General features: G+C 45.7%; 1 protein-coding gene across 6 annotated transcripts in view; it reads left to right on the top strand.

The window, feature by feature from the left end:
- Nucleotides 1-21,958, top strand: part of IL6ST (interleukin 6 cytokine family signal transducer) — a 563,892-nt gene that overhangs the window by 461,323 nt on the left and 80,611 nt on the right. For all 6 annotated transcript variants that reach the window (XM_085631350.1, XM_085631355.1, XM_085631352.1 and 3 more), the window contains one exon: nt 17,821-17,961. In XM_085631350.1, the coding sequence (XP_085487476.1) occupies nt 17,821-17,961 (141 nt within the window). The remainder of the gene's footprint in view (nt 1-17,820; nt 17,962-21,958) is intronic.

The following is a 21,958-nucleotide window of genomic DNA, read 5'->3' as shown; positions in this document are numbered from 1 at the left end:
CCCATATAATTGAGATACGGGCTGTCCTTTATTTGCAAATTCCGTGATTAATTCCCCCAATTCATCAATAATGCCTAATGAGTGGGCTGAAAAAAAAAATTAAAATAATAATTGACTAAAAGAATATTATACTGCTTTGGCGAATGAAGATGTAAATTTGGAAACATGGTCTTGAGACTAAAACTTCCACTTATAGGTTTCTAATGGCACATGCCACAAAGGTAACCAGGCCCTCTTACCCTCTTCCGGCGACAGCTGGAGATGCAGCTGTGCAATAAGATTTATACCCATTTAAGGCTACTGCATCAATGCCCGTGTCTCCTGGCAACAGATTAAGACAAATTTGCCAACAAAGGACAACCAGTCCTCATTTTTTAGTTTTGAACTAATCCCTGGATAACAGTGAGGTGCCTTCGACACCTCCACTGTTAATCGGCAAACTGGCCGATGTTCCAAGCCCGTGTGATACGTGTATTTTCAACTCAAGGTTACTTGACCCGGAAGGTGATACATCCCTGTGTCCTGGACTTTCGCCCCATGTAAATGTGTATTTTGGGCTCAGTATTGCTTGTCTCAGAAGGGAATACACCTGTGTCCAGGATTTTTTCCCCTGTGAAGTCAATCATTTCCATCCATGCCAGACCGGGGCAAAAATCTATTACTAAGTGGTAAGTATATTTAGGCCCGGGTGTGTAACAAAGGTAGCGATTGTCCATAGACTTATAATTCTTTAGAGCAGCCGGTTGCAAGTGCCTGTAAAAATAGCCTAGCATCAGTAACTTCATAACACTAGGCTTCATCCTACCCTCTCTCACTTGGGCCAAGATGTCTCCAGCAAACCTTGGATTACGCGCATTTATAATAACAGTACCTCCCAAGTAGTTTCTTGGTAATAGTTCAATGCCTCCAACTCTCCGTACCAGTATGATTTCTTTACGTAGATCCCACTGTGAGTTAACAGAACTTTTTAAACAAAACAGAACCTTTTTTCTGAGAGAGCCTTGTGGTTCAACCGTGTCTGCAGATAACTGGGGTACATTTTTTAGAAACATAACAAATGGACAGGAAGCTGGAGGAAGATTTATCACAGTGATGTATTTGGTATAAGGTACGATTCCCACACCATCCCTCTTGAGTGTTGTTCAAGGGGTGGATGTGAGAAAGTATTGGAATATGAACCTCTTAACCGACCTATCTCATTTAACTATGTAGAAAAATCTCTAAATCAATGTAACAAACCCCCCAGTGTTCCACATAAATATACTGTCTTCACAACATAGGTGCTTTTTCTTTGTTTTTATTATTTAATCAAAAGTAAAGCATGATTTTTTTATATCAAAAATATATATTCATATAACATTTTCAATTTTGTTTTTTTGTTTTGTGATTTACATGAGTTGACAAAAAACATACATGTGCATAATCAATCAGTGTAGCCAGCAATTTAATCGTTGCCTAAAGCAAAAATAATGCTAAATAGTTGACAGTGCCCCTCAAAGAACAACAAAAGAAATTATAAACATAAAGGTTTAGCTACCTAATCTCACATACCAACATCCATACCACATACTACATAATGTACACAAAAGGGATTATAAAACATATATTTAACAACTGGAAATGTTTTCTTTTAATTATTATCTATCAATGTATTTATTCTGTTGACATTTTTCTCAGAGTGACTTTTTTTCTTTATTTCTTCGGTTTTAAGTTGATCCATATGAGTTTATTTTCCAGTTGTCAAAATGGTTGGTCTGGTCTACGCACGTTTCGGTGATAGAATGATTAAGATCACCTTCCTCAGGACCATCAAAGAGTTAAAACCGTAGAGGGGCTACTTTTGTTCTGTTTCAACACAGATTGTGTAGTTGGATCGCTAGGCTGGCACCTCTGTGGTGGCTATATAATGAAATAAGAGTCCTTAGTTCGTGCACACTGCACGAAGACTGACTGCTTGAATATATACAGGGTCAGAAATTCTTAAAATTCGTTCTTATTTGCCCGTATTAGCTTTATGCCATGAGAATCTTCTTGCATAGAAATGTATCTCTAAGCGAATTGCAGAGCGCCAGACAAGAGGGTTGTCTATTTCGCATTTGAGTGCTTGCGGTTCATGTTTAACTTATACATGGTGTTCAAGGTATTGGTTCTCTCGTGCTTCAGTATAGCGTGTCCCTCTTGTTGCTCGATGTCATGTCAGAAAGTGCCATCTTTCTTGCATGGTATGCCCCCACTTTTTACTAAATTGCTGAATGTACTTCGATTGAGTGTACCCTGGGTTCCTGCCAATCAGGTGCCCAGGGCCTATGTTCCGTCCTTAAACCACACAAACTCCAAATTGGCAAACCCTAGCCACATGTCAGCCCCTAGTAAATGGTACCCTAGGTACCCAGGGCCTTGTGGCCAGGGAAGGCCTCTAAGGGCTGCAGCACTCATTGTGCCACCCTCAGAGGCCCTGTACCCTTACACACACACTGCCCTTGCAGGCTGAGTGTCTGGGTGCCGGACAAAACAAAGAGTCGACATGGCACACATCACTGTGTACCATGCCCATCACCTACACTGCCAAGGCATATGTCAGCCACCCCTCTAGCTGGGTGCATTACGCCTATGGTGTGGGCACAGGAGCAGGAGCCCTGTGCCCCTACAGTACCCGGGTCCATTCCTGGGCACTGTAAGTGCAGTGCTGTCATTTAAGAGTACATGGTGCTGAGAGCTTGTCAAACACGAGCTCCACAGCACCATATTGGCAACACTAAAGCCTGGGAAGTTTGGTATCAAACTTCTCAGCACATTGAACCCACACTGATGCCAGTGTAGGATTTAATGTACTAAGCACCCCAGAGGGCATCTTAGAGATGCCCCCTTACAGCTAACTTACAATCCACGTCTGCTCTGAGGCTGCCCAGGCTGCCACACAGCAGACACGTTGCTGGACCCCTGGGTGGGAGAGCCCCTGCTCTCCCGGGCCTGCAACAATGCACATCCTGGGTGAGGTGAGAAATCTCCTCCCCCAGGATGAGCAAAGGGAAGCTTCAAAGGCAGGCCGCCATTTGGAGTTTCCCCAGGCCACTGCAACCCCCCACTCTGGCGGGAAGCTTGGCCGGAAACCCCATACAAGGACAGGGGATGTGCCAGCCTGCCCACCCCACCCCTCAGGTGGGGGAGGCGAGGTGAAGCACATCTCCGGGCTCTCGCCATCTTGAAGATGGGAGGCCCTACCCTATCAGGATTAGGCTACTGCCCCCCTCCCACAGGAGAGAGGCAGGATAGGGGGTGTACCCACCCCAGGACAAGGACCCATTGGTCCCTTGCCTTCACCTACCTGTAACGCCCCTAAATCTAGTATTTAGGGGCACCCTGAACCTTCCTTCCTCAGATTCCAGATAGAAAACTACAAGAAGAACAAGAAGACCAAGGACCTGCCATGCAGCTGCTAAAAAGAGAAGAAGACACCAACTGCTTTGGCCCCAGCCCTACCGGCCTGTCGACTCTCGAACCTGCACCAGCGCGGCATCTCCCGCGGCCAGCAACCTCACCAACCCCGGAGGACCTGGCTACCTTTTGGCTCTAAGCCCCTGGGACTCCCATGAGTAGAGGCTCTACTCGAGAAACCTATTCCTAACTCCTGGCAGCAGCCCGGAACCGCGGACCCAACACACTCTGCACCAGCCAAGCCTGGCCAGTGCCGGAGTGGACAAAGACCCTGAGGACGACCCCACGGCGACTGTGACCCCGAGTCCGGCACCCAAGGACCCCCCTCGACATCCCGGACGAAGCCTGCAGCCTCAGAACCGAGTGCCACCCCAACCGCGATCAACCAGAGGGTAAGATTCCCGACGTCAAAAGGCACCCCTGCACCCGGCGCCCTGCGGCCCCCTGTGCCCAATCCCGGGGTACCCACCTAACCTACAACTACCCAACTTACCCCTCGAAGTGGTGGTGGCACCGGAAACATCCTCGTCCCCGAGCCTGCAGTCTTTTTCCAAACCGGAACATTCCCATTGATTTCCATTGAGCGCCCGAAGGCTCAAAAGCACCCTGCACCCAGCCGCCCGAGTGGCCCTGGCAGTGCACTCTCTACACTAACTTACTTCCCCACTTGCCCTGAGTAAGTGACCAGGAGCCCAGCTCCCACAGCCGTGTGGCTTGCCAGACAGCAGCCACCAACCAAGGCCCCCCTATCCCTCATAGGATAACATTGGGCCTAACTCTCTCTGCACCCGGCCGTCCTGAAGCCGCTGAGGGTGAACCAACTGTACCTACCTGACACTGGGGGACCCCTGAGTCTATGCCCGGAATTTCAACTCTGCCAGTCGAGTACTTACCCTTAAACCGCTAACTTCATTTTCCTCATAGGGTAACATTGACTGGCTTTTTCTTCAAAAATCTTCTAAGTGTGAACTTTTCAAAACTGTAAAAATTCACCAAAAATCAGCCAAGTGACAAAAACGAATTTACTCACCTGTTCCTAGGTGAGCTCCCAGTGCTGGATCTTGGTGCCCAGCCCTGACCCTGAGAAGTACTCACAACTATACTTACCTCTAACTCATTTTTCTCCCATAGGAAACCATTGTCTGCTTTTCTGTGAAATTTCTTCTAAGTGTCTATTTTTGCAAATTTGAAATATTCTTTTAAAATCGTACCATTTCTGCAAACGAAATTACTTACCTGTGTTTGACAAGGACCCCAGTCCTGGGTCTAGGTACCCAGTCCTGGATTACTAAAGTAACGATAAAGTACTCTACCTGCAATTTGAATTCCTTGCCATAGTGATCCATTGAATGTTTTCTTTGAAATATTTTCTAAGTGCTAACTTTTGAAATAGCTAAATATTATTTAAAAATCATTACAGTTATTGAGTCGACTTTCATCACTTGATTCTGAATACTGACCCCAGGCTGGATCTAGGAGCCAGACCTGGAATTCCAAAAGTAATCTGAAAAGTAATTTATTACAAATAACCTGAATTTACCATTGAGCTCAATGTATTGTTATGTTTAGAAAATAGGATTGTTTATTGCAACCAACTGTGACTGTTTACACAAATTTATTGATTAAGACAAAAGTATTTATATTCAACCTCTCATTCTGAGAAAGTATATGTTTACCCCCTTTGTGGTTCTAAAAATAAAACAAGCATATATTTTATATATATAAACCATTGGCCTGGAGTTCAGTTATTGAGTGTGTGAAACCATTTGCTGACTGAGTGTGTACAATAAATGCTTTACACTGTCCTCTGGTACTGCCTTACTGCTCGACCAAGCTACCACTTTTGAGAGTAAGGTCATACCTAACTTTGGCCTCTATCAGCCTCTGGGGGACTGTGGACTCTGTACACCCTGTACCTATTAGGGAACAGTATATACAGAGCCACTTTCTCACATTGGTGGCAGCGGTGGGATACAAACTTGCATTTGTTGGACTACTTGGTTACCATCTGATCACACGACAGAACTCTTAAAAATTGCCTTTAGAATTCTGATTGGTTTTTCCAAAATTACTAAAAGTCTTGCTAGGGCCTTGCTTAAGTCCCATTAGAATTTTAGAAACATAAAAGTCACTATAGTCAGGGTAGAGGGTTAGAACTGTCAGGTTAGAATGTCTCAAACAAACCCAGCTATTAGTGATAATAATGACCTGGACCTGGTGGAGGAGCTCGACCTCACACCTTACTTACACTTGTCTTTCAAGGAATTGAGGTCCTTATGTAAACTCAAAAATTTACAAATGGGTCTGCATCCAACCAAACAAGGGCTCCAGGAGCTCCTGGCTGAGTATGCTAAAGACCACCCATCTGAACATGGTGATGGCCAGTCAGATGAGGAAAGGGAAACAGGGGAGGTGGACAACAACCTCCCCATACTATTCCCTAGGGAGGAGATGGCACCCATACCCTCCAACTCAAGACATAGCATCTGGGCACCTAGAGACCACACAGGTGGCTCTGGTCCCAGAGACAACACTGAGGGACCCCCCAGTGAAGAGGACAGCCTTGTGAGGCTGGCCAGAAGAATGGATCTAGAGTCCAGACTCCTGGCCCTAGAAAAGGAAAGGAGAGAGATGGGTTTAGCACCCATCAATGGTGGCAGCAATAATAAAAACAAGGATAGGGAGGAAACTTCTGACCCTAAAATCCCCAAAGGGATTGTCCCTAAATTTGAGGAAGGTGATGATATCACCAAATGGTTCACAGCCTGTGAGAGGGCTTGTGATATCAGGAAAGTAAAGAAACCTCTCTGGGGGGCACTCCTGTGGGAACTGTTCTCTGGTAACTGCTGGGACAGGCTTCTGACTCTCTGGGCCAGAAGCAGGATCCTATGACCTCATGAAGAAAGCTCTGATTGAGGGATTTGGATTCACCACTGAGGAGTATAGAATTAGATTCAGGGGGGCTCACAAAACCCAGACCCAGTCCTGGATTGATTTTGTAGATTTCTCAGTGAAGACACTGGATGGTTGGTTAGCTGGACATGGTGTGCAGGATTTTACTGGATTGTACAATTTATTCATGAAGGAACATATTTTGAGTAACTGCACAAATGAAAAGTTGCATCAGCATTTGGTAGACCTAGGTCTAATTTCTCCCCAAGAATTGGGAAAGAAGGCAGACCACTGGGTCAAGACTAGGGTGACCAAGACAACCACTGGGGGTGACCAAAAGAAAGTGGTCACAAAACCTCCCCAGGGGAAAGGTGGTGAGAATCCCCAAGATAAAAAGTCTGAGTCTTCCAAAGGGCCCCAAAAACCTATTCAGGTGGGTGGGACCCAAACTACTCCCTATGTGCCCCAACCATATAGGGGGAAGAACTTTGATCCCTTAAAGGCCTGGTGTAATACCTGTAAAAAGCAGGGACACCTAACTGTAACTTGCCCCCAAAACAAAGCCCCTAAGGCACCCAGTACAGCTACTCCTGGGGCAGCAAGTATACAAATGGGATCAGAGGTGTACCCTGAGCAAATCTGGGAACACACTGAAGCAAGTTTAGTCTCCCTGGGAGAAGTGGAGTTTGCCACTGTGGCTGTGTGGCCCCCTAACTTAAAGAAATACTTACAGTACCCCTGGGTGAATGGAACTAGGGTAGAAGCTCTGAGGGATACAGGTGCCAGTGTCACTATGGTGAAAGACACACTGGTTTCCCCTGAGCAATACTTGATTGGGAAGTCTTACCCAGTCACCAACGCTGACAGTGTCACCACTAGTCATCCCATGGCCATGGTAACATTAGGCTGGGGGGGGGGGTTACTGGCCTGAAACAGGTAGTGGTCTCTCCAAAGTTGCCAGCTGCATGTCTGCTTGGAAATGATCTGGAAACCTCAGCCTGGGCTGAGGTTGAGTTAAAGGCCCATGCAGCCATGCTGGGCATCCCTGAATTGGTGTGTGTGCAAACCAGAGCACAGAGCTTATTGGGAAGAGGGATTACTGTATGCTGAGGCAAGAGACCCCACTCCTGGAGCCACCAAGAGTGTGGTAGTGCCACAGAAGTACAGGGAGTTCCTCCTAACTTTGGCTCATGACATCCCCCTAGCTGGACATCTGGGGCAATCCAACACTTGGGAAAGGTTAGTGAGTCACTTTTACTGGCCCCAGATGCACCAAAAGGTGAAGGAGTTTGTCAGCTCCTGTGTTACCTGTAAGGCCAGTGGCAAGACAGGTGGCCACCCAAAGGCCCCCCTCATTCCACTACCAGTGGTGGGGGTCCCCTTTGAAAGGGTAGGTGTGGACATTGTGGGTCCACTTGAACCTCCCACCGCCTCAGGGAACAAATTCATTCTAGTAGTAGTGGATCATGCTACTAGATACCCTGAAGCAATTCCACTTAGGACTACTACAGCTCCTGCAGTAGCCAAGGCCCTCCTGGGTGTCTTCACCAGGGTGGGGTTTCCTAAGGAGGTGGTTTCAGACAGAGGTTCCAACTTCATGTCTGCTTACCTAACACACATGTGGAAAGAGTGTGGAGTGCAGTACAAGTTTACTACACCCTACCACCCACAAACCAATGGCCTTGTTGAGAGGTTCAACAAGACATTGAAAGGTATGATCATGGGACTCCCTGAGAAACTCAAAAGGAGGTGGGATGTCCTGTTACCATGCTTGCTTTTCGCTTACAGGGAAGTGCCACAGAAGGGAGTAGGTTTCTCACCCTTTGAACTTCTGTTTGGTCATCCTGTAAGGGGACCACTGTGTCTTGTAAAGGAGGGATGGGAGAGGCCTCTTCAAGAACCCAAACAGGACATAGTGGACTATGTGCTTGGCCTAAGGTCCAGAATGGCTGAGTATATGGAAAAGGCATCCAAGAACCTTGAGGCCAGCCAGGAGCTCCAGAAGCACTGGTATGACCAAAAAGCTGCACTGGTTGAATTTCAACCAGGGCAACAGGTGTGGGTTTTGGAGCCAGTGGCACCAAGGGCTCTCCAAGACAAATGGAGTGGCCCTTACCCTATCCTAGAGAGAAAGAGTGAGGTCACCTATCTAGTTGACCTGGGCACTAGCAGGACACCCAAAAGGGTCATCCATGTGAACCGCCTTAAACTCTACAATGATAGGGCTGACATCACCATGCTGATGGTGACTGATGAAGAACAGAAAGCAGAGAGTGAGCCACTCCCTGACCTCCTATCCTACAGCCCAAAAGATGGGTCAGTAGATGGTGTGATTTTTTCAGACGCCCTCTCTGCCCAACAGCAGACTGACTGCAAGCAAGTCTTGCAACAATATGCTAGCCTCTTTTCCCTGACCCCTGGTCTGACAAGCTGGTGTACCCATGATGTGGACACTGGTGACAGTGCACCTGTCAAGAACAAAATCTAATGACAGGCAGATCAAGTCAAGGAAAGCATCAAAGCTGAGGTCAGCAAGATGCTGGAGTTAGGGGTCATTGAGCCTTCAGAGAGCCCCTGGGCTAGCCCAGTGGTTCTGGTCCCCAAACCTCAACAGGGTGAAAAGAGAGAGATGAGGTTCTGTGTGGACTATAGAGGGCTCAACTCTGTCACCAAGACAGATGCTCACCCTATCCCAAGAGCAGATGAACTGATAGACAAATTGGGGGCTGCCAAATTTCTCAGTACCTTTGACTTAACTGCAGGGTACTGGCAGATTGGCATGGCCCCAGGAGCAAAAGAAAAGACAGCATTCTCCACCCCTGATGGGCATTATCAGTTTACTGTGATGCCCTTTGGGTTAAAGAATGCCCCTGCCACCTTCCAGAGGTTGGTGAACAATGTCCTGGCTGGGTTGGAATCCTTTAGTGCAGCTTATCTTGATGATATTGCTGTCTTTAGCTCCACCTGGCAGGATCACCTGATCCACCTTGGGAAGGTTTTAGAGGCTCTGCAGAGTGCAGGTCTCACTATCAAGGCATCCAAATGCCAGATAGGGCAGGGCACTGTGGTGTACTTGGGCCACCTTGTAGGTGGAGGCCAGGTACAACCCTTACAACCCAAAATCCAGGCCATCATGGACTGGATAGCTCCAACAACCCAGACCCAAGTCAGGGCATTCCTTGGCTTGACTGGGTACTACAGGAGGTTTGTGAAGGGGTATGGGTCCATTGTGACCCCCCTCACAGAACTCACCTCCAAGAAAATGCCAAAGAAAGTTAACTGTACAGTTAGTTGTCAAAAAGCTTTTGACACCCTAAAAGAAGCAATGTGCTCAGCACCAATTCTAAAAGCTCCAGATTATGCCAAGCAGTTCATAGTGCAGACTGATGCCTCTGAGCTAGGGATAGGAGCGGTCCTATCCCAGACCAATGATGAAGGCCAAGACCAACCTGTTGCTTTTATAAGCAGAAGGCTACTCCCTAGAGAGCAGCGTTGGAATGCCATTGAGAGGGAGGCCTTTGCTATGGTTTGGTCCCTGAAGAAGCTGAGGCCATACTTGTTTGGCACTCACTTCCTAGTTCAAACTGACCACAGACCTCTCAGATGGCTAATGCAGATGAAAGGGGAAAATCCAAAACTACTGAGGTGGTCCATCTCCCTACAGGGAATGGACTTTGAAGTGGAACACAGACCAGGGACTGCCCATGCCAATGCAGATGGACTTTCCAGGTTCTTCCACTTAGACAATGAAGACTCCATAGGACAAGGTTAGTCTCATCACCTTTCGTTTGGGGGGGGGGGGGGGGGGTTGTGTGAGAAAGTGCCATCTTTCTTGCATGGTATGCCCCCACTTTTTACTAAATTGCTGAATGTACTTCGATTGAGTGTACCCTGGGTTCCTGCCAATCAGGTGCCCAGGGCCTATGTTCCTTCCTTAAACCACACAAACTCCAAATTGGCAAACCCTAGCCACATGTCAGCCCCTAGTAAATGGTACCCTAGGTACCCAGGGCCTTGTGGCCAGGGAAGGCCTCTAAGGGCTGCAGCACTCATTGTGCCACCCTCAGAGGCCCTGTACCCTTACACACACACTGCCCTTGCAGGCTGAGTGTCTGGGTGCCGGACAAAACAAGGAGTCGACATGGCACACATCACTGTGTACCATGCCCATCACCTACACTGCCAAGGCATATGTCAGCCACCCCTCTAGCTGGGTGCATTACGCCTATGGTGTGGGCACAGGAGCAGGAGCCCTGTGCCCCTACAGTACCCGGGTCCATTCCTGGCCACTGTAAGTGCAGTGCTGTCATTTAAGAGTACATGGTGCTGAGAGCTTGTCAAACACGAGCTCCACAGCACCATATTGGCAACACTAAAGCCTGGGAAGTTTGGTATCAAACTTCTCAACACATTGAACCCACACTGATGCCAGTGTAGGATTTAATGTACTAAGCACCCCAGAGGGCATCTTAGAGATGCCCCCTTACAGCTAACTTACAATCCACGTCTGCTCTGAGGCTGCCCAGGCTGCCACACAGCAGACACGTTGCTGGACCCCTGGGTGGGAGAGCCCCTGCTCTCCCGGGCCTGCAACAATGCACATCCTGGGTGAGGTGAGAAATCTCCTCCCCCAGGATGAGCAAAGGGAAGCTTCAAAGGCAGGCCGCCATTTGGAGTTTCCCCAGGCCACTGCAACCCCCCACTCTGGCGGGAAGCTTGGCCGGAAACCCCATACAAGGACAGGGGATGTGCCAGCCTGCCCACCCCACCCCTCAGGTGGGGGAGGCGAGGTGAAGCACATCTCCGGGCTCTCACCATCTTGAAGATGGGAGGCCCTACCCTATCAGGATTAGGCTACTGCCCCCCTCCCACAGGAGAGAGGCAGGATAGGGGGTGTACCCACCCCAGGACAAGGACCCATTGGTCCCTTGCCTTCACCTACCTGTAACGCCCCTAAATCTAGTATTTAGGGGCACCCTGAACCTTCCTTCCTCAGATTCCAGATAGAAAACTACAAGAAGAGCAAGAAGACCAAGGACCTGCCCTGCAGCTGCTAAAAAGAGAAGAAGACACCAACTGCTTTGGCCCCAGCCCTACCGGCCTGTCGACTCTCGAACCTGCACCAGCGCGGCATCTCCCGCGGCCAGCAACCTCACCAACCCCGGAGGACCTGGCTACCTTTTGGCTCTAAGCCCCTGGGACTCCCATGAGTAGAGGCTCTACTCGAGAAACCTATTCCTAACTCCTGGCAGCAGCCCGGAACCGCGGACCCAACACACTCTGCACCAGCCAAGCCTGGCCAGTGCCGGAGTGGACAAAGACCCTGAGGACGACCCCACGGCGACTGTGACCCCGAGTCCGGCACCCAAGGACCCCCCTCGACATCCCGGACGAAGCCTGCAGCCTCAGAACCGAGTGCCACCCCAACCGCGATCAACCAGAGGGTAAGATTCCCGACGTCAAAAGGCACCCCTGCACCCGGCGCCCTGCGGCCCCCTGTGCCCAATCCCGGGGTACCCACCTAACCTACAACTACCCAACTTACCCCTCGAAGTGGTGGTGGCACCGGAAACATCCTCGTCCCCGAGCCTGCAGTCTTTTTCCAAACCGGAACATTCCCATTGATTTCCATTGAGCGCCCGAAGGCTCAAAAGCACCCTGCACCCAGCCGCCCGAGTGGCCCTGGCAGTGCACTCTCTACACTAACTTACTTCCCCACTTGCCCTGAGTAAGTGACCAGGAGCCCAGCTCCCACAGCCGCGTGGCTTGCCAGACAGCAGCCACCAACCAAGGCCCCCCTATCCCTCATAGGATAACATTGGGCCTAACTCTCTCTGCACCCGGCCGTCCTGAAGCCGCTGAGGGTGAACCAACTGTACCTACCTGACACTGGGGGACCCCTGAGTCTATGCCCGGAATTTCAACTCTGCCAGTCGAGTACTTACCCTTAAACCGCTAACTTCATTTTCCTCATAGGGTAACATTGACTGGCTTTTTCTTCAAAAATCTTCTAAGTGTGAACTTTTCAAAACTGTAAAAATTCACCAAAAATCAGCCAAGTGACAAAAACGAATTTACTCACCTGTTCCTAGGTGAGCTCCCAGTGCTGGATCTTGGTGCCCAGCCCTGACCCTGAGAAGTACTCACAACTATACTTACCTCTAACTCATTTTTCTCCCATAGGAAACCATTGTCTGCTTTTCTGTGAAATTTCTTCTAAGTGTCTATTTTTGCAAATTTGAAATATTCTTTTAAAATCGTACCATTTCTGCAAACGAAATTACTTACCTGTGTTTGACAAGGACCCCAGTCCTGGGTCTAGGTACCCAGTCCTGGATTACTAAAGTAACGATAAAGTGCTCTACCTGCAATTTGAATTCCTTGCCATAGAGATCCATTGAATGTTTTCTTTGAAATATTTTCTAAGTGCTAACTTTTGAAATAGCTAAATATTATTTAAAAATCATTACAGTTATTAAGTCGACTTTCATCACTTGATTGTGAATACTGACCCCAGGCTGGATCTAGGAGCCAGACCTGGAATTCCAAAAGTAATCTGAAAAGTAATTTATTACAAATAACCTGAATTTACCATTGAGCTCAATGCATTGTTATGTTTAGGAAATAGGATTGTTTATTGCAACCAACTGTGACTGTTTACACAAATTTATTGCTTAAGACAAAAGTATTTATATTCAACCTCTCATTCTGAGAAAGTATATTTTTACCCCCTTTGTGGTTCTAAAAATAAAACAAGCATATATGTTATATATATAAACCATTGGCCTGGTGTTCAGTTATTGAGTGTGTGAAACCATTTGCTGACTGAGTGTGTACAATAAATGCTTTACACTGTCCTCTGGTACTGCCTTACTGCTCGACCAAGCTACCACTTTTGAGAGTAAGGTCATACCCAACTTTGGCCTCTATCAGCCTCTGGGGGACTGTGGACTCTGTACACCCTGTACCTATTAGGGAACAGTATATAAAGAGCCACTTTCTCACAGTGGAGGCCTAGCATTTCACGGTGATTGATGTGGGAGCGGCCGTAGTGTTCAGCATTATACAGTTATCTACCATAGTGTGACTAGTAGTACCATCAATGTTACGCTTTTCCCCCCTGTATTAGCAGATGGGCGCATAGCTGATTCAGATGACTGAGAAGATACATTTGCAGGAGTCTGTTGAATAGGTACACCACTAAAGGGTTATGTTCTGACCTGGTCAGAAGAGATCACTAATATGCTTCTTTAAAGTGACCCAAAAATCCGAAGTCACAGGTGGAAGCAAAACCGGGTTCAATCTCCCATGTACATCCAAAGCCTGCTTTGTTTTATTCACCTTTAGTTTGCCTGTTTTTTGTTCCTGCGGTTCAGTACGGATATTTTGAAAGCAAAGAATAATCAATATTGCCTTTAGGCTTTTGTGAATATTTACATCTTATAACAGAGCATTCTGGGAGCATTATAGATAGCATCAAATTGTTAAATTTTGCAAACTTGTGTGCGTTTTTATACTGGAACCACAGTCAGTAGTGCAAGCCGAGCTCACATTTCTGTAGAGCGATCACCATATTAATAAAGACTTTGCCTTAATGAACCATAAACAGAAGCAGCATGAATATATAGATAGAAATCTTACCTTAACTGCAGACAATGTTTTTTCACAGATACATGATGTGGTATTGTGAGCTGACAGCCAAAGTGTTGTAATGGGTTGGGCCTACTAGCCTAAAGGACAAAATTAACATGTAAACTTGATGTCCCTGACCCCAGACAATATGTCCTGGGTGTTGGGCAATAGGAATCCCACACCCTCTAATTTATATAGGTTGTAGCAGGAAGGGGTTTTGAGAGGAGTATGTATGTACAGCATCAGTAGCGCACAAGCCAATGTTGAGATCATCAGAGTGCTAAACAGACGTATGGTTACAGTTATTTGGAGGAAGTTCAAGGGAAGAGTCTCAGATCAGTGGTAGTGCTCCCTTGCAGAGATGTGTCTATCTGTTTTCTTAGTTAAAGGCTAGTTGGTGCTGACCTGATGTCCATAGTGGTGCTTGTCCTGATCCCTGTAGCTGAAGCAGAGAAGGCTTGCCTTCTGGTTTTCTTTCCCTTCTTTTAGTATTTCATCTGCAGGCTAGTGATATCCAGGCTCCTGGTCTGGCCTTGTCTCCCTGACGAAGCTAGTTTTTTTCCAGGCAAGCATGGGGTCTTGTTGAGGGCTTTATAAGTGATAGTGCTTGTGTGGAAGATGATCCGGATTAGTAGAGGGAAGTAGTGTAGATCTGTCAGTTGATGTGAAGGTGATGTGTTGAATTTCTTCAAGTCTTTGATGAGCCGTGCCACTATGTGTAAGATCACGTTCACGAGTGCTGTGGTGGTATCGGGGAGACCACTGAGCAGGCCGTTGCCCCTTTCCAGATGGGAGATTACTATGCCTTGTACAGTTACTCTGAAGGGATCTTCTGGGAGAAATAGCTTCAATTTCTTCAAGAGGGCGATTTTGGAACCAAGCTGTCATGGTCTTCCTTGCAGTGTGTTGCTTCAATTGTATATCTGTGTTGAAGGTGAATATCAGACATTTTGTTTGGTCCCTTTTTGTGTATGAACCTCGGTAGGTTTAAGTTGGAAAGCTAGGCTTAAACCTGTTTAGTGCTGTTAGAACGTAGGAGGAATTCAGTCTTAAAGATGTTAAGCTTTCAGAAGCTAGTTGACATCCACAATTCGGTAAGCTTGAGGCAGGAACTTGATCTCTGTTTGTCAGATGAGGATATTTTTTTTTAGTAAGAGCCAATTGGGTATTATCTGCATATGATTGATCGGTAAGCTTGAGCCAGGAACTTGATCTCTGTTTGTCAGATGAGGATATTTTTTTTTAGTAAGAGCCAATTGGGTATTATCTGCATATGATTGATCTTGATGCCCATGTCTTCAGGAATGGATCTCAGAGATTCCATGTAGTGGTTAAAGATGACTGGCGAAAGTGAGTGTCTGTGATCTTATGGAACCTGTTAATACAAGCTAGCACCAGTTTGTGAATTTGGATTTGAAATTTTTCAAGATAGTGCCTGAAAATTCCCTGGTGTTTTCAGGTTGTTGATCAGAGCTGCATGGTCGACTGTGTTGAAGGCTGTAGATAGGTCAAGAAGGACGAGGAGGCAAGGATTGTTCCTGTTGAGGACAGTTTTGTCAGCCACTTGAATTGTGGCTGTCTCAGTGCTGCAGCGTGTTCTGAAGGCTGATGGATATTCTTGTAGAAGATTATTCTTGCAGATTTGCTCCTAAAGCTGGAAGTCATCTACTTTCTTAGTGATATTTATCTCTGAATGGATAGTATGTAATACGATGTAAGTTGGTGAGGTTAGTAACCTGTCTTCAGGACATGTGGGGATTTTCTTTTGTATGTGCAAAAAGAACAAGAAATGTGTTTTATATTCTGTCATTACCAGACAGCAAGAGCATATGGTGGAGAGATCCATCAGACCTCTCATTTTCTATCTTTTCTTCTTACTTTGTAATAGGTATAGCTTAAATCTCAGCTTTGTAAATAAAAATCTGAATTGTACCTGGAGAAATAATGTACAATGAATGCTAGGTTTTAGTGTCTATTTGTTTTTTATGTTTATTGTGGGAATTTGCATTCATTTTAAGTATCTTTTCGCACCTAATAATTTTACTGCTATTAATTGTGCTGTTTGTATATTGTGGTGGGTATGCCAACTTTAAAATGTAATTAAAGCCCCCCTTTTCATAAGGATTGGGACAATATCTATTACAGGGCTCGACACTCAGCGTACCACGCAGGCCTCACTGAGACATTGACTAAGGTGGTTACCTATTGGTATTATACGCCGGAGCGCCTCCATCATTTTGATCCCCGCCAGAGTGCTTTGTGTTGGAGGGGCTGTGGGTACCCTAGAACATCTTTTATGGAGCTGTGACCGCATTCAGCCATATTGGTCCCACATCCTGAACGAAATAGACACCCACCAGGACACACAACTCCCACGCTTTCCAGCCTACGTCCTCTTCGGCCTGCCTAATCCGCTGATGTACCCCCTAAAATCCTGAAGAGGCCGCCTGATTGCCATCGCCCTGGGTGCGGCTACTCAGAACATACTGGCGCTCCCCTCTGCCCCCACCTCACTCTGGATGGCTGCAGCGACTCTGGCTGGTATTGGGAATGGAGTAGCTCACTCTCACTCTGGCGGGCAGAGGGTCTGAGTTTCCGGAGCTCTGGCGTCCCTTCCTCACCCTCCTTATCACTGAAAAAAGGGAACTGACTTTCCCCCGCTACTTAAGACTACTTCGCCTGGCTGACACGCAAATCCCACAGAAGGCCCCCTCGCGTAGAGCTTCCAGATTAAGATGATCCTTTGCAGGTCTTCTAATCCCTCCCTTCCCATTTCCGAGGGTTTTCAGTTGGTGGACGAGAGGTGGGGTGGAGGGTGGACATGTTTTTTTTTGGGTTTTTTTTTGGTATAATGTCTTGTGTGTGTTTTTTTTATTTATATTTGTTTTGCTGGTAGACTCGCTCCATGCCTTTTACCTGGGTAATGCTACTAATCGCGACACTTGTGGCTGTCATACATTGTATCTAGGAGCTGGGGTCTGGTTTCCCTTTTTCTCTATTTGTCAAATTTAACTCACAGTACTTCATGGCCTACTGATTTATTTTACTACTTTCTGCTACTTAGCAAACAGAAATGTTTAAGTTACAGTTTTTGGTTTGGTTAATTTAGTAAACCTACAGAAAGCTCTTAACCCCTGTTAGTGTTCTATAAACCATAAATCTGTAGCTTCATACATTTAAATGCCACCATTATCTGATACCTCTTCTTGGCATTTTGTAAAACATATGTTGTCTTCTCTACCTAGCTCTTTTTAGTTGTATTGTTCTTGCTTCTACCAACACTGATTTGGTACCCCAAATAAACATAATGTTAGGTACCTAAATGGAAACGCTAATGAATATCTCACCTGGTAGGGCAAGTTAAGTATTCCATTCATAGCTGTAGGACCTTAGCTGTATTTATTATCTGGACTCTTGAAGGCAGATTAAAAAAAGGATTTTTGTTCTTGCTACCCTGTATGGAAAAGAAGGTGCATGTAGTCATTGTGGCAGGATGTTACGACCTCAAGTGCTTGTTCTTCAGACTCCTCTGCAGAACAATCAAATGAATCCCACAGCCTGCCTCCTCCAAATGTGGTTATTTATGTTTTAATTCCCCACCTAGAAGGATTGATGGAACACAATTGTGCAGGCAACTGTTTGACAATATGCTGTATAATCTTAGTGTTTGAATAACATGTTTTACATTTCTTACATAACAGTTAAATGTCAGAATCCAACCACACACACATACCACTGTTTTAGTCACCTGCCTTAATGTTAAAAAATATGGTAAAATATTCTGAACCATCTGCTTTCACAATGCAACAACAAGCATCATCATCTCTCTTTTTTAATGCTTTTGTACTTAACTTCTTTCAGCTGTTGTTGTGGATCCTAACGTGACAGAATATTCTCTCTCTCCATTGACTGGTGATACCTTGTACATGGTTCGTATGAGGGCATCCACGGAGAAAGGAGATACGGATGGTCCTGAGCTAACCTTTACTACGCTAAAGTTTGGTGAGTTAAACATGGATATTATGAATGTAGAATATTTCAGATTTCAATTTCATCCATTTAGATTACAATCTGAGTGTGTGTTTATTCTTTGCTGTTTTGTTTTCTTCTGTGGCTGAGGAAATAATGTGAACCCAGAAAACTCAGCAGAATCCACAAAGTTTTTCTTTGAGTAGGTGTAACTTATTCCAGACTGTCATTAATAAGTTGCTCCTTCATTTTTTTATATGCGAAGAGTGGTCACATTACAAAAAAAATTAGAGTGAAAGGGTCTATGTCTCCAGCTCTTGTCCCCAATCCCAGTGAACTAAGCGCTCAGACCAGGTACAGGTCTACTCCCCAAAATATACCTACGTCTTTGAAGATGGTAAGGGTGTGGACAAAGACCAACCATTGCATTTAAAATTAAGAACTTGAGCATTGTGCATATGCTTTTACATTTCTTTAGAGACAATCCTACTTATCAATATTTGACAATATTGCAATGTTCTTTGAGGAAATATATCTTTATTGCTCGAGGCATGTGCGTTGTAGATGCACATGCTTTGCATACTCCTGCCAACTTGTGTTGGGTCCTGATGTTTGCAAGTTGTTTTTCTTCGAAGAAGTCTTTCGTAGTCATGAGGTAAGGTGACTCCTCCTTTCAGTGATAGTGCGCATGGGCATCGACTCCATTGTTAGATTGTTTTTTTCTGCCATCGGGTTAGGACGTGTATTGCTGCACTCAGATTCAAAACAGTCTTTTGGGTTACCCTCGGTGGGCAATCCACTGTATCCTCGACGGTATTGTTATCATACACGTTTCCCTCTCTCCGCGTATCCATTTGATCGGGAAAGTCTCATCTTTGATTGAAAACATCGTGGACGGCCTTCAGGCCTAGCCGCATCGGTCCATTCGTTTGCTGATGGAACTGACCCCGTTTCAATTCGGTCTTCTGTGCCGCTCCAAATACCCTCGCACCGATCTACCCCAAGCCTGCAACTTGTGCCTCTCACCGGAGCAGAAGGGAGAAAATTGCGAGGCATGTTGGTTGTTCCGAGAAATGCAGCACCAAAGCACTCAACATACTCCAGATATCTTCAGAGAAGAATCAGAACATGAAGCCACAGCTGAGGAAGAAGAGGCCTTCTTGGTCGCAGGATCCGATTCAGACTTACAGATCGAATTGGAGTCCTAAGACATTCCAGCGGAACAGGTGGTCGTGAGTACTAAAACCCCCGCACCCCATAAGCTATCTTCCACTAAACATAAGGCTTCGCCTCCATCTCTGCCATCAGGCCATGGTCGGCACCCAGACGAGGTTTCTGACGCCCCGCCCTCGGGCCCAGTACCGAAACAAGTAGTCCAGCCTTCCTGCTCGGGATCGAGCTGAGACAGATAGTCTTCGGACCCGAAACATTCTGCTCCGAAAGCCACATCTAGTTCGGAGCCGAAATCCTCCATTTTGAAACAAAAGTCCACTCCGGAGCCGAAACCTTTTGCTTCAAAACAAAAGTCTGCTTAGGAGCCGAAACCTTCCGCTTCCAAGGACAAGTCCGGTTCGGCACCGAAACGTTTGGCCCCTACATCAAAAGAAGATATTTCAGATCCCCCTTAACCAATTTTAGAAATTATGAAAGACAAATTGGATCCAAAACAGAAAAAGCTTTACATCAATCCATACACTGGACATATATTAGCCAAAACGCCTTTCAAAAGGAAAGTCAGTTCAGAGGACACTGGATACAAGATCCCCCTTAAGAAGAAGAAAGACATTGCTACAAGTCCTATCTATCCTACTTTCCCATCCCCTCCACCACTTCCACCATCTTCACTTTTACCAATACTGCCAGGCTCAGATCCACTACACATAACACCACCGGGATCTCCTCACACACAGCTTGATTTAGGAGATGGGAATGAAAATGATGTTGATGACAATATTCCTTTACCTACAGATCCGTGGGATGATTCTAATATTGATTCACCTATGGATAATGAACCAGAGCTTTATCCTGCAAAACCTTCACCTCCAGATCATAATGTTTCCTATCTAGAGCTAATTTCCAGTGCAGCAGCATATCATGGTTTTATACTGCATAAAGAGAGCTTAGATGACAATTTTTTTATATGAGACATGCAGGTGACATTTTTAAGGACCCTGTTCGTGGACGAATTTTAACACCTAGGGTTGAAAAAATATATATATAAACCATCACCCTCTGATCCGGTTTTCATTAAAGGACAGCTCCTTCTAGATTCACTGGTAATTTCCAACGCTCGTAAAAGAGCAAACTCGCAGACATCTGGAGATGCACCTCCCCCAGATAAAGAATCAAAGCTTATCGACGCATCTAATAAAAGGGTTGGTGCTTAAGCTGCTAATTACTGGTGCATTTCCAACACGCATGGCCTACTAGCTAGGTATGACAGGGAACACTGGGACGAGATGGAAAACCTACTTCAATACCTCAAAGAAGAGCACAAGAAAAAGGCACAGGAGCTAGTCAAAGAAGCAAAACTTATATCTAATATTTCTGTTAGATGTGCTCTTCGATGCTGCTGACACTGCAGCAAGAGAAGTTAACATCAGAATTCTCTTAAGTCCGTATGCCTGGCTTACAATTTCATGTTTTAAACCAGAATACAACAGTCTATTTCTAACACTCCTTTTAACAAACAACATCTTTTCAGACCTTAGGTTGATGAGACTTTAGAAAAAATGAAAAAAGACACTGACTGGATTAAATCCATGGGAGCACTGCAATCTCCTTCAAGCAGAGGCTCCTTTTGTCGCTCATTCTATAGAGCAGGGTCTAAAACTACATTCTCAGACCCCAACACTTCCTCGTACAAGTTCAACACGCACCCCTCTCCCTGTACAGGTTTCTTTAGAGTAGGGTACAATGGAAACAATTTTAAGGGTAGAGGTAAGGACATTCGTCAACACGTAGCTCCCCTTCTCCCAATAAGCAGTGACTTGCCTACGCTTCCCCCGATCATCTAACACCTGTTGGGGGAATACTTCAACTATTTCCCCCCATGTGTCAATCCATAACTTCAGAAAAAAGGGTGCGAGACATTATCTGACATGGTTATTGCCTGGAGCTCACCACCAATCCTCCCAACATTCCACCTTGCATTCACAAACTCTCGTCAGAACACCTGCAGCGTCTCAAACGAGAGGTACAAGCCCTTTAAACAAAAGAAGCTATAGAACCAGTTCCATTACAGTACCAAGGTTCAGGTGTGTATTCTCTGTACTTTCTAATCCCCAAGAAGGACGGTTCCTTGAGACCAATTTTAACTCTAAGGACGTTAAATCTGTACATATTTTCAGAACATTTCCACATGGTCACGCTTCAACAGGTCCTTCCACTGCTACAGCCAGGCGATTTTATGTCCACACTAGACTTAAAAGACGCATACCTTCATATTCTGGCTCACCCAGCTCATTGCAAATACCTCAGATTTGTAATAGCACGAACACACTATCAATTCAAGGTACTCCTGTTCGGAGTAAGTACTGCTCCCAGAGTATTCACAAAATGTCTGGCGGTGATACAGCGGGTTACCAGCCTCAGGTACTCAAACACCATATATTCACCTGGGCCCATAAACACACACGTTTACATAGGCTAGTAAATACCACTGGGGGTCAATTTTATAAAATGCTTTTTTATGAGATTAGTTACCGGTCATTCTTAACAAATCTTTCACTGATCAAAAAGTTCTTTCATCTGGTCAATGGACCGATTAGTTGGAACTAGTTGATGGTGAAACGACATTAGAATGTTATTCCTTATTATTGGAATAACCACAGACTCTGGAAAAGTTTAAATGTTTTATCTAGTTAAATTCATGTGAGCCAAAATCAAAAATACAGTACGAACTCCGTTTCTCCAAGAAGGAAAAGTCAATTATTTCAATAATCAGTCATCTATATTAGAACAAAGTTTCTCAATGACAGTACTCAGGAAAGAGAGAATAGAGAGAGCAGTACAGTGACATACTAGACAG

The sequence above is a fragment of the Triturus cristatus genome, chromosome 2_1, assembly GCF_964204655.1.
Source record: "Triturus cristatus chromosome 2_1, aTriCri1.1, whole genome shotgun sequence".
NCBI classification, from domain to species: domain Eukaryota; kingdom Metazoa; phylum Chordata; class Amphibia; order Caudata; family Salamandridae; genus Triturus; species Triturus cristatus.
The sequence above is the reverse complement of the archived record's forward strand: the minus strand, read 5'-3'. Positions and strand labels throughout refer to the sequence as shown.